Source organism: Cynara cardunculus (assembly GCF_001531365.2).
Source record: "Cynara cardunculus var. scolymus isolate 2C chromosome LG 1, CcrdV1, whole genome shotgun sequence".
In the NCBI taxonomy this organism is placed as follows: Eukaryota; Viridiplantae; Streptophyta; class Magnoliopsida; order Asterales; family Asteraceae; genus Cynara; species Cynara cardunculus.
The window spans coordinates 34405416-34417544 of record NC_037528.1 but is presented as its reverse complement, the minus strand read 5'-3'; the positions used below and the strand labels follow the sequence as shown (position 1 = coordinate 34417544).

The 12129-nt window shown below is 36.6% G+C and overlaps 1 protein-coding gene across 1 annotated transcript; it reads right to left on the bottom strand.

Annotated features, from left to right (window-relative positions):
- Positions 1-212: 212 nt before the first annotated feature.
- Positions 213-10742, bottom strand: LOC112512119 (cysteine desulfurase 1, chloroplastic). The gene is made up of 10 exons (XM_025117954.1): positions 10437-10742; positions 9560-9696; positions 9220-9379; positions 3823-4009; positions 2528-2673; positions 2387-2459; positions 2237-2300; positions 1914-2013; positions 1183-1341; positions 213-681 (listed from the first exon to the last, which is right to left on the bottom strand). The coding sequence occupies exons 1-10, from the start codon at positions 10641-10643 to the stop codon at positions 511-513; spliced, it is 1404 nt and encodes a 467-aa protein (XP_024973722.1). The 5' UTR covers positions 10644-10742; the 3' UTR covers positions 213-510.
- Positions 10743-12129: the final 1387 nt, after the last annotated feature.

Sequence of the window (12129 nt, the reverse complement as noted above, 5' to 3'; positions counted from 1 at the left end):
ATGCTTTATAATATAATATACAGATAAGGACATATTCAAACAAGAAGGCTAAATTTCAGTAAAAGGTAAGAAAGAAATATTCATATGTAAATAATTGAGAAAACCCATTTGAAAGTGAATCTCTAACAGAGATTCACATATACATCTATAAACAGATTCACGTATAAACTTTTACTTAATCTTCCTTTTTTACCTTCTCACGATATTTAACCTTTTCATTTGAGCTTCTCACCACTACGAGCTAGAGCAGCCATCTAAAATGTGTATTCAATTTACATGTCTCAAGATCTATCTCTCAAAACATTCAAAATACTGAACAAATTTTATGCAGTGAATATAATATTCACAAGTCACAACCCAAGAAGGCCAAAACAAGTCTTATTTAACACACCAAAATAAATATGCTCAGTTTTTTTTGGTATAACTTTAAATTTCATACTTAAAACCTTCTGAGTGGATCAGTGGGCACATCAGCACAAAACTGTATGAAGCTGCAGTGTAGAGAAAGATCTACTTGAAAGAGCTGAAGAAATCGATCGTGTCAATAAGTCCTCGAACAAAATCATCAACGTCTTCTTTTGTATTGTAGAAATAAAGGCTGGCTCGTGCACTTGCGTTTATCCCCAGGTACCGATGGAGTGGCTGTGCACAGTGGTGCCCAGATCTAATGGCTACTCCATGCTGAACCATCATATATATTGGCAAATCATCAGAACCTACTCTTTGTTTTTCAGGTTTCTTTTTTTTTTTTTTTTTTAAGAAACTTCTTACTTAGATGATACGATGAACCAATTAGATTTGGTGGGCAAAGGAATCCGGGAACCATCCACAACATGACACGTGGCATATTCATCAAGAATATGGATGTGTTATTCATCATGAATGTCCGATTCATGAAATAGAATAGCACGTCCATATTCATCATAAATGTGTGATTCATAATGAATAACACTTCCATATTCATCATGAATGTGTTATTCATAATAGATGACACTTCCATATTCATGATGAATGTGTTATTATGATAAATATTCATCCTGGGACATGCCACGCGTTGTGGGCAGTTCCCGGGTTCCCAATCGATTTTGGTTCCTAACGAACCTCCCTCTAGATTTGGTTGATGATATGATACCATTTGCAACTAAAATGAGTGAGAATCCACAAAAAGAAACAACTGGATACCTGTTGATCAAGAAAAGTTGCTATATCTGTGGGATGAAGGCCCTCAACATTGAAGGAGCATAGAGCAGCACGATGAACGGTAGCTGAAGGTGTTGGTCCATAGATACGAACACCAGGGACTGTACGAAGGCTTTCATAAAGGTAATTAGCCAGATCTACCTGATAAACCAAATTAGGGCAAATGAATAGTCTGATATACATGCATCAAAACTATAAATAACTTCATGCCAATTATAGTAATCACAGCTAGAGAACATAAAAGAAAACCTTGAGGGGTAACTCAACTGGTTAGACCTTAGGTTTGCTCCCAGAACTCACCAGTTCAAGTCCCCTCGGAGCCATTGGAGGGTTTGTCTAGGTGTCAACTTCACGGTCTCATAGGATCAGTCAAGGTGTGTGTAAGTTGACTAGGACGCCCACGGTTACAAGAAAAAGAAACTAGAGAACATAAGCATGTTAAGCTTTTAAATGTCATGAAACTTTTACGTTTCGGTAAGTTCAAAAAAGAAAAATCATAGATCCAACTCGTAAATTTTTGTGGGTCCCGTAATGGGTCTTTATAAACTCGGTATGCTTCAAAGGCCGAGCAAAAGCACAATGAATTTAATATGGATGTAGTAACCTCTTGAAAATCAACATGTCATAAGTTAAATATATTCCAAACCTCAAGTATTTGAATGTAGGAAGGCAAAGCAGATGAAGGTGGTCAAGCAATAACAGACAAGGATCACCTCATAATCATGAATCTTTTGCATGCCGATCTCGGAAAGATAATCAATCGCTGCTCCCAAACCAATAGCTTCCCCAATTGCAGGTGTTCCAGCCTCAAATCTGAAACAATCAGAACTTGGAATCTAATATGCAGATAGTTCAAGTAGGTTAAAGTTGATGCAAACCAAAACTCGATGGATATTTTATCCTCTCCGCAACCACCCAGCCAAATAAAACAATACAAATCGAGTATATCCCGCTCAAAAGCTTCCTATCCAAACTAGCTACAGGCACTTCCCTTAATATCTCAAGTAAAAGGTGATTAAATTTAAGTGCAACCAACCTGGATGGAGGGTCAGCATAAGTAGAATGATCCAAAAACACATCAGATATCATTTCACCACCACCTGCAATATCAACCATAATTTATGTCCACTTTGATCAAAATTTATATAGTAAGACAAGACTTGAAATATTCCAAGTGGTCTATTACCTAAGAAGGGAGGCATAGCCGCCAAGAGCTCACTTTTTCCATACAAGAAACCAACGCCTGTAGGCCCACACATCTGAAGCATGTTTATCACAAACTAGCCTCAACCATTAAATATTTGTGTATGCATAGAAAGTAACTCACCTTGTGAGAAGAAGCGACAAGAAAATCAACACCAAGATTCTGGACGTCAACCACCATATGTGGTACACTTTGGCAAGCATCTACTAGAACTTTTGCACCAACATCATGTGCCCATTGGACGATTTCATTAATAGGGAGAACAGAAGCTACATAAGGAAGCAGTATTAGTGATACTCGATTCTTATTATTCATTATAAGCTTTCAAACACAAAAGTAATTGTAAGCCCGATGGTAAGTATAAACACAAACAAACAAGTACTTGTACGCTCTACCCCAGAAAAAGCATTGGGCAATGCTTTTGACACCTTTATCGGTCTCTGTGTGATCTTTACACCTTACAACTATGTCTCTCTGCTCCCTCAAATACAGACCACTTAGATTTTTTTAAGAGATCACCCAAACCCTTACATTAGTCTTTTCTATACTGTAGATCCACTCCAATATAGAACCAGATTTGTGAACAAAAGCCAAGAAATGAAAGATCATGCAGTTCCTGTTCACAAGCAAAGCCCGAAACAAGCGACAAACTCATTTTCTTTGGACATCGTGACATACATTGACGACTTAGAATTATATCAGAAAGCCTATAAAGTCACCAACATAGCAAAAAGTTTAAGCAGGTATATAAAAGGTAAAAGATACCGACGTATATATTAAACAAGAAAACTCTGTTTATCAGGAACGATAAGAAGAAGTGGGTGAGATTGGCATTTCCAAAGTATGAAATTTGGACACATCATGCATATTAACATACATATATGTTTATTTTTTAAAAGAAAATAGACAAATAACTTCACATAGAAAACATTATCAGAGTATCCGGGTTACTGGTAGAGCCCAGCCACCTTGGAGTTCAAGGGTTCAAACCTTATCAAGGTGAGGAGTGTGCGTGAGTATTTTTCTGTATATTAATACTATATACTTGTTATAAATACTAAACCACCTAGCTTCCCTATTTATGATTTATTTTCCTTCTTGTTTCCGGTATGCCAAAATCCTTCTCAACAAGCCTCATCATTGACAACATATTCAAGGGGTAAAAAAGTTGGTTCGCTCTATTCTGAAGGCCAAGACTTCCACAAGCAATAGAAAACATTCTAGAAGCCTTTACGAGCAAGAAAATGGAAAAGTGAAAAAAATGAAACATTATTTTCCATAAGCATGTATGGTTAAAACAGTTTTTATATAATTAAGTTTCATGCCATCTAGATAAGATAAACTTTGCAACCAAATTTTGCAAAAGATGATGCATCCACCATGCCCATTCATCATAAAGAGACATGGGTAATACGTACCGAGCATGTTTGAGACATGATGAACCACTACTAGTTTTGTCTTCTCCGAAACCAATTCTTGTAGCATCTTGGTATCCGGGACTTCATCTTCTGTTAAGCTGACAAACTTCAAAACTGCATCGGTCTTCTCAGATAGAAGTTGCCAAGGAACAATGGCACTATGATGTTCTGCAATTGTGAGAACTATCTGCAGGCAATATCGGATCAAGGCTTTAGCAGAGTACATATTCAATATCATAACATTGTCGTGGTCAGAAGAAAGTATACTAATTTCAAAGAGCATGGAATACCAAGATCTACATGACCAATAAGAAATGGTTGCAAAGCAACACATTTTTCGTGTGCTACTGCATAACCTCACTAGCTGTCAACATCATAAGACATTCCCAACTAAGTATCTTCCTAAAAATGGAAGTAACTAGGTAAGTATTGTTATACCTGATTCAACGTTATAATCAGTGCTTAGAATCTTAACAACATGATAAACATAAGAATTTACATAAAATTCTGAAAGATATATTTGCAGCTCAACATCTTTGTTTGGCCCATTATATCACTTTGCACATTATTTATTGCCCTCCTATAAATTTAATTTGTGATGCATTCCAAGAACCGAACCACTAAACAAATCCGCCAACACCAGCTGCATACATCCAACATCATGGAAGGGCCTTTGCTCCTGACATAGTGCACATATTACAAACCGGAAGCGTTTCCCATCAAACATGACCTCATGTCATTGTTGTAAGCCCTTCCATAACCGCAGCATTGTTGTCGCCAGCATAAGACTGTTGATCTAAAATAACCTACTCTCTGGCTATCATCTTCAGTGGCGGACCCAGGATTTTCGTCGAGCGGGTACACCTTTAAATTAGATCAAATTCCCGCAAAGCCGCTTGATGTGTTATTTGCCGACTTCCGCTTTCTAGAGATTTTTTAAGTTTTGTCAGGGGGTTTTTTAGTTTTTTTTTTGGGTTGAATTTGAGAGAATTTTTGGTTTTTTATTTGATTTTGAAAGAATTTTCCTCTTTTTTTGGTTGACTTCGAGGGACTTATTCGGTTTTTTGGGTTGACTTCGGATTTGATTCTCATTGATTAAACTAATTAGCATCAACAAGATAACAACTAAGGTCGAGAAAATTAGAAATAAGCTAAGAAATTAACATCAAATTAAATGTAGGGCAAAAATATAGGTCAAGATCAAAACTTAATTACTCAAATGTAAAAACTCAAAACAGACGAATTAACATAATAACTAATCAATTTAGGGTTTTCAATTTAATTTCTTTATCTTTCTTTTTCTAGGTAAGTGGGAACAAAAACCAATCGTTTAGGTAAGTTGTATTAAAAATTTCGGTTTAGTCCCTTCAGTTTCAAAATATTTAAGAACACCCTTCTATTTTTAAAAATTTCATAACAAAACCATTTAAAAGATAAAAATAAATAATTGCTACAAGGGAGACTCGAACCATTGACCTCCTAAAAGAGAGGCGCACCTTTACCAGATTACAGCAACCACTTCACCAGATTCATTTTGTTGATGTAATTTTGGTTCCAAAATATTTAAGCACATTTATAACTAAGCGGGTGCACCACTTTAACGTCTCATTTTTTTTCCTGTTGTGGTAATTGAGTGAGCGGGTGCACAGGACCCGCTCACCTCTTAGTAGGTCCGCCCCTGATCATCTTGTGTCCTCTGGCTGTTGTCAGTCTCCTGTGGCCAACCTCCCCTAACGCAGTGGCAGCAAAACTACGAAGTAGCAGACTTTCATGAAATCATGAGCAATCTCAAAAAACCATAGACCATAAATGGTGCATAACATTCATGACTTCCAGATCTCACTGAGCACCAAATTACTAGGGTAAAACAGTAAGGCCTCTTCACCTCCGGTGACTGGAAAAGATGTGGGATCTGCCTTTGTCGCTACTTGTTCCCTTGTGCCTTGCAACCACCACATTTTTATGCAGTTTGCTTTATCAACTATATGGATGTTTGATTCTCATTGACCTGTTGTGGAATGGGTTATTAATTTTGTGTTGAGACTTGAGATGAAAATAATGGAAAGGAATGACTTAAGGTCTAGGAGATGCATTACTTGGCTCTTTTAGTGCTTGAGGATTGATAATCTTCCAATTAGATTATGGGTGCTATAGGTTAGATACCCTACAAGTCATTATGTGCACCGGTAGAGATTTTGGGAGGGGAGGTTACTTTGTTCACAATTGACAAGGTTTCCAGAGTGGTTCTTACACTGCACTACTCCAAAAATTCAACAATGGAAGAACTCAATATGTTATGGTATTTGATGCCAGTCAGCAGTTCGCATATCAAGTTTTTGTGTTGCACATTCAGGTAATCCCACTACTCAAATCTGCTGCATCATCATGAATGAGCACCTCAAGTTTAAATAACATGGAAAAGTTAATCCTACTCTAAGTAGCTCCAATATTTCACACATGCCGACCTCTCCACATACCATTGTCAATTGGTAAAACTGCAAAGAAATTAAATGTTCACATCACTTACTTTCAAAATATTTTAAAAGCTCAAGTCTCGGGACAATTTGAACATGTCTTTTAAATGTTTTTCCCTCTAATGCATGTTTGAGTAAGAGTAGTCTTCAGAATATGTATAGGCAACTAAGGGGTTGTTCGGTTCGTTTTCTATTAAGCCCTGTATGGTGGATAAAGCTGTCTGTATTGATAAAGCTGTCCGTACGATAGCAGATAAGTTCGGTTGTTGTGCTGAATAAACACTCAGAACATTTTACCCCCAGTCTATATTTTTTTCTGAATAAACATCATATGTTAACACATTTATATATTAGCTACAAAAATCATCCTCAAATACCCATTAACCACTGTAGTATACTAGCAATCATGTTTACACCTGGTAATCAAGATCACAAATATCCAAAACTAAACATCTTAGAGGCATTTCTTTTCAACTTCTAATGTACAGCTTTTCTCAAAGCTCAGGGGTGTCTTTAGGAGTGCCAAGGGAAAACCAAAAAGTCCATCTTATCAGCAAAACCCGTCGGGTCAGAACAAGTAAAGAGAGAAATCGAAAACCTAGAGAAACAAACCTAGAAGAACAAACCATGGCAAGAAATCGAAAAATATAAGGGAGAAATTGAAAACCTAGAAGAACAAACTATGGCAAGAAATCGAAAAATATAGGGAGAGATCGAATATCACAGCTAGAAATCGTAAACCACGGCTAGAAATCTAAAACCATAGCTAGAAATCGGTAAACCACAGCTACAAATTGTAAATCATACAACTACAAATCGAAAATCATAGGAGAAATCGGTAGACACGATGAGCGCTGTGAATGGAAGCCTGAATGGGAACTTGGAAGCATGAACTGATGCTGGAACTTGCAGCATGTTAAAACAGGGTTTCTTTATTAAATGCCTAAGTCTAAACAAGTATTGGTTACCAGCTGAGCATTAAGTAATTGGCTGACCGAATAAGCCACAACCGAACGGGTATTTATGGCTGAGCGAATAGGCACATAGGCTATGCAGCCTATTAAGCCACAACAGAACAGGCCCGTAGTCATCCTTCTCCAGAGCTTTTGATAAATTTCAGCAAGGACTAGAGCCTATCTTCAGTTTAAATAGGGAGTCTTGTGAAATGGTGAAAAACATTCACCTTTCTTATGCACCTAGAAGCCAACAACTCTAGGAGTGTTCTGAACTTGTTCACTCTGACGTTTGGGGTCCATTGTCCTGTAAGTTCTATTAGGCATTTTAGATATTTCGTCTTTTTATGGATTTTCTGGAGGTGCATGGATCCACTTACTAAAAATTCATGTCAATGTCTTCTTAGGTTTTATTACCTTTTGCGTTGTGTTAAAAATGAGTTTGATGTTCGTGCTGATAATTTGTGCAGTCATTATAAGAACTACTCCCAAGATTTGCAAGATGTATGGATATAGTTGAGATGTTACATGACTCTCTATGTGCTTATATGGCAACAAGCTGGTACAGCTAAATCGAACAAGCATTGGTTTGAGGAGGCCGGTAACCATGTTGATTCTTCATGGCATTACTCCTCTATTTTTGGGGATGCTTCTACAACGAAGTTATTTTATTAATTGAATGCTTCCTACTAGATTGAAAGGAAAACACTTGACCTGTTGACCATATCTTATTTCCTACAAAATTTTCTTCTTGTTGATCCAGCTTCTTCGGTCGCAACTTCTATGTACATGATTTCATTTATGTTCAACTAAACTTGATGCTAGGTAAATGGTGTACCTTCATTTGGTATTTTAGGCCTCAAAAAGGTTTTTTCATGTTATAGGCCAAGTATGAGGGAACATTCTCTTTTGTTACTTATGTGGAGTTGGTCCTCTTCTTTCTTGTTCATATTTGTAGGGTCGAGTCTCTTGGTTATGTTCTGGATTCAAGAAGTCCTGATTGAGGTTGCTCCAATCCGTCCTATTGTTGTGACTAAAAGATACATTGAGACACCCCTAACATTACTACATTTGTTTTCTATTTGTCCCCGACTCCCATGAGACTAGGGTTAACCAGCCTCCTTCACATGTTCCGTCCCAATGTCTACCTCCTAATGATTCTCCTTGATACCCACCATAAAGAGAAAAAAAAAAACCTTGGTTCTCCAAGCATCAAATCCATCATAAGCAAACCAAGCTTGTTGAGGTGGATCACTTTGTCACAAGAAAGATGGTTCACACTTGTTTCAAACCTCCTTCGATTGAACCGATTTAAATGCATACCAAATATCAGGAAGCTGAATGAAGCCCCTTCAAATAGACCATATCAATCTTAGACATGGCAGGTTGGACACATCCATACATTAAATTGCCCTAGAGTCATATTATGCACAAGGTCTATAGACAATTAAAATTTTGCAATTATCTTTGAATCAAAAGGATTTGTCAATCTAGTATGTGTTTTTGTTTATGATGTAACCAGGCTCGTAAAGTTGCTACCTAATACTTGCCATTACAAGGATACAACTCATGTGCTAGTAGTATAAGGACCAAGTAGAAGAATGTTTTGCTTTACCCATTAATTCTGTAAAGCAGAATGATGGGTCCACATCATTGTATTAATAAAATTATTTACCATTAATAGAGGATGTTAATCATGTTATGAGACAAAATGTCTTGAAAACTACATACATTGTTGGTTTGCCAACAAATCTTGAAAACACCAATACCAGTTCCTTTTTGTTGCAAGTCAATGTGGAACTCAATGACCATAGTTGCAGAAAGCCCAAATAAATGGATGCCTCAATGAAATTTTTGTTCAAGAATAAGATGATTTGCTGCAAAAACCTAAAGGAAGCAAAAGAAGGAGCGGTTCTAGGAGCATTTACATGATAAAACTCTCAAAGAAAAAGGAATAAGTAAGACCAAACCTCATCTTTGGGTTGTAAATTAGACATGCCCCATGAGTAAGCTACAAGGTTAATAGCTTCAGTAGCATTTCTTGTGAACACAATCTCACTAGACTCTGATGCGTTTATAAAAGCTGCCACCTTTCTCCTTGCCATTTCATACTCATCCGTTGCTCTTGCACTAAATTCAAATAAAATATGTAGAAATGAGTTTCAGAGAACCTAGTAAAATCCCAAACAAGACAGTGACTGAGAAAGAGAGAATCTGATAAGCTACAAACTATGAAGAATTCCATGCCACATCTCACCTTTATAGATGATTTTCTATGAAATGTTGAATAAACTGATTGGGATATAATACCTTAAGAAATGAATCCCACGATGCACATTTGAGTTATATGATCTATAGTAGTTGTTTACAGCATCTATCACAGCAGAAGGCTTCTGCGAGGTTGCTGCATTGTCTAAGTAAACGAGTTTTGATCCATTGTTTACCTTCTGTAAGATAACGCGGATGATCATAAAAGGATTTCAGTATTTATCCATAATAATTTCTAAAGCAAAACATAGTCAGTTACACAACAAACAGAGTGAGGCAACAAGGGACCGTTCCAATTAAAAATTCCCTCTTCTCATACTGGGCTCCTGAAGTCACGAGGTCATGGCATTAATCTGATTTGATTCATATATAATCTCAAACTCAAAATTTTCAATAACAAGCATTTTCCCAAACTAATTGGAATGTGCTAAAATTGAACTTGATTTCAGATTTCAGGATCCAAAGCAAATTAATACTCCCTCAGATCCACAATTAATTTGGAGTAAAAGTAGCAAGACACCATTCTCAGGTCTACCACTCACAATGACTCATTCATCTTTAAATTTCTCAAAATGAACCATATCATGGAACGAAAGGGAATCGAACCATTTTCAAAGGTACTGCAAATTATAATGGTAGAAAATAATATTAGCTAAGAAGAAATATTGGTTGATGCATTCTTATTTATCAATTACTCCCTCCCTTCCAGTATAAGAGCTTCGCGAATTCAAGCATGTCAAATTCAAAATCGATTTGGAAGTTGTTGCTAATCAATAGTTGTCATAGAGTTCAACTAAATCAAATTTCTTTAAAAAAAAAATTAAGCCTATACAAAGACAATTTGAACCTGCAATATAACACCATGAAGAAAACCCAGAAGTTTAAAGCAATTACAGGTTAAGAGAAAGGAATTACATACCTGGTGGAGAATTTCAAAATCGTGTCGTGTGGAGTGTCCGAGAGAAACGGGGGCTGCCGCTGGAACAGAAAGAGAAGCTGTTGAAGAAGAAGAAGATTTGGGGAAAGTGAAACGTAAGTTTAGGGAGGTCCGATTAGTGAAATGGTTAGGGTTCATGAGTTGAGTAAAAGAAGGAAGCTTGAGAACCACTCCTTCCATTGTCATCATTGTTCTCTCTGTAAACTTGATAAGGCGGCACAAGGAATGTGCCTCTGCAACTGCAAGACGACTACAAAGGATTTAGACTAAATTACGTTTTTAGTCCCTATGGTTTCATCGATCTGTGTTCATTTATTATCCTAGTAGTCGCTGTGTGGGTCGGGTTTTTGGTAATCAATTCCTTTCTAAAATCAATTCATGGGTATGTATGCAGTTTAAAATGATCAATGATTCAGATATCTTCTTACACTTATTGCACGATCCTTTGTTGTTATTGTGTTATGTATTCCGTTTCCTTTTCTGTTAACATAGGATCATTATGGTCTTTTTATCATTTAATTTAATTATTATTAAAAAGTAGACAAAGTATAACTATTATTATATGTAACCCTTTGTTAACCCAATCCCTCCCCTTTCTCCTTCCTTTTCTTCCTGAGCTCACCACCGTCACCAACCATCTTACCAATTCAATCAACTGCATTTTTATTTTATTCAAGGCAAATATAGATGCACTGGTAACATGAGTAATGATACGAAAGACGTAGCTTATCGGAGCATAAGGCATTGGGTAATCAAGACACTTGCATGGACAGATTTTAGGGTATAAACAGATACAATTCGTATAAACATTGGTGTTAGGTAGCCTTGAACATTATAACTTGTATTTGAGCTTCCTTAAATCGTCAATGGTGACGATAAGCTCATTCTTTCTCAAGTTTTGTTGGGTCACAAGGATGGCAAAGAGCCAAATGTAAACATATAAACAACCCCATCAACAAAAAAAGTATTTGTTGAAAAATAAAATTATCAAAGGAACCCATCTTCACTGAAGCCTCATTTCCGGTAAACCCAAGAAAGCGGTAGCCAATCCCCATGGCAAGTGCACATCCAAATGATGGTGGATAAACCAAATACCTCTAATACTTTATTTACACCATTAAAAAGTGTGGTGTAATCTTAATAATTCCACCTAAATGATTGTTGTGTATTCCTAATAATTTCTAGCTAAGTGATTAAGGCTTTCTTTCAGTTGTTTATGATTTAAAAATTTTCAGTTGGCAAAAATATTGAAAACAATCTTCTTTGTCTTCGTTTAATCGAATATTGAAACCCTAAAAAATATCAAGACTGATGTTTGATTTGAAAGCGAAATGTTTGTAACTATTTGGGGAAAATCTCATTTGGCTCGATTGTAACTCCCTCGTATTTAGAACCTCCATTTGTAGGTCTGTAACACTGGGAAATTTTAAGTAAAATTCCCGAGTTTCATCTTTATCGTTATTTCGTCTTTTGAATAACTAACATCAGGTATCTGGTAGTTCAATTACGTTTAGGTATCATGTTAGGTATGGGAAGAGGCTCAAATCAGTGAAAAGAGAAAATAACCTTCAGTACAAGTCTTGTTATTATGCTCGACGATAGTGCTAGGGGCACAATAGCATGTCAAGATCCCCCCATATGTATGAACCCACAGTACATCTCGCCCTATAGTGCT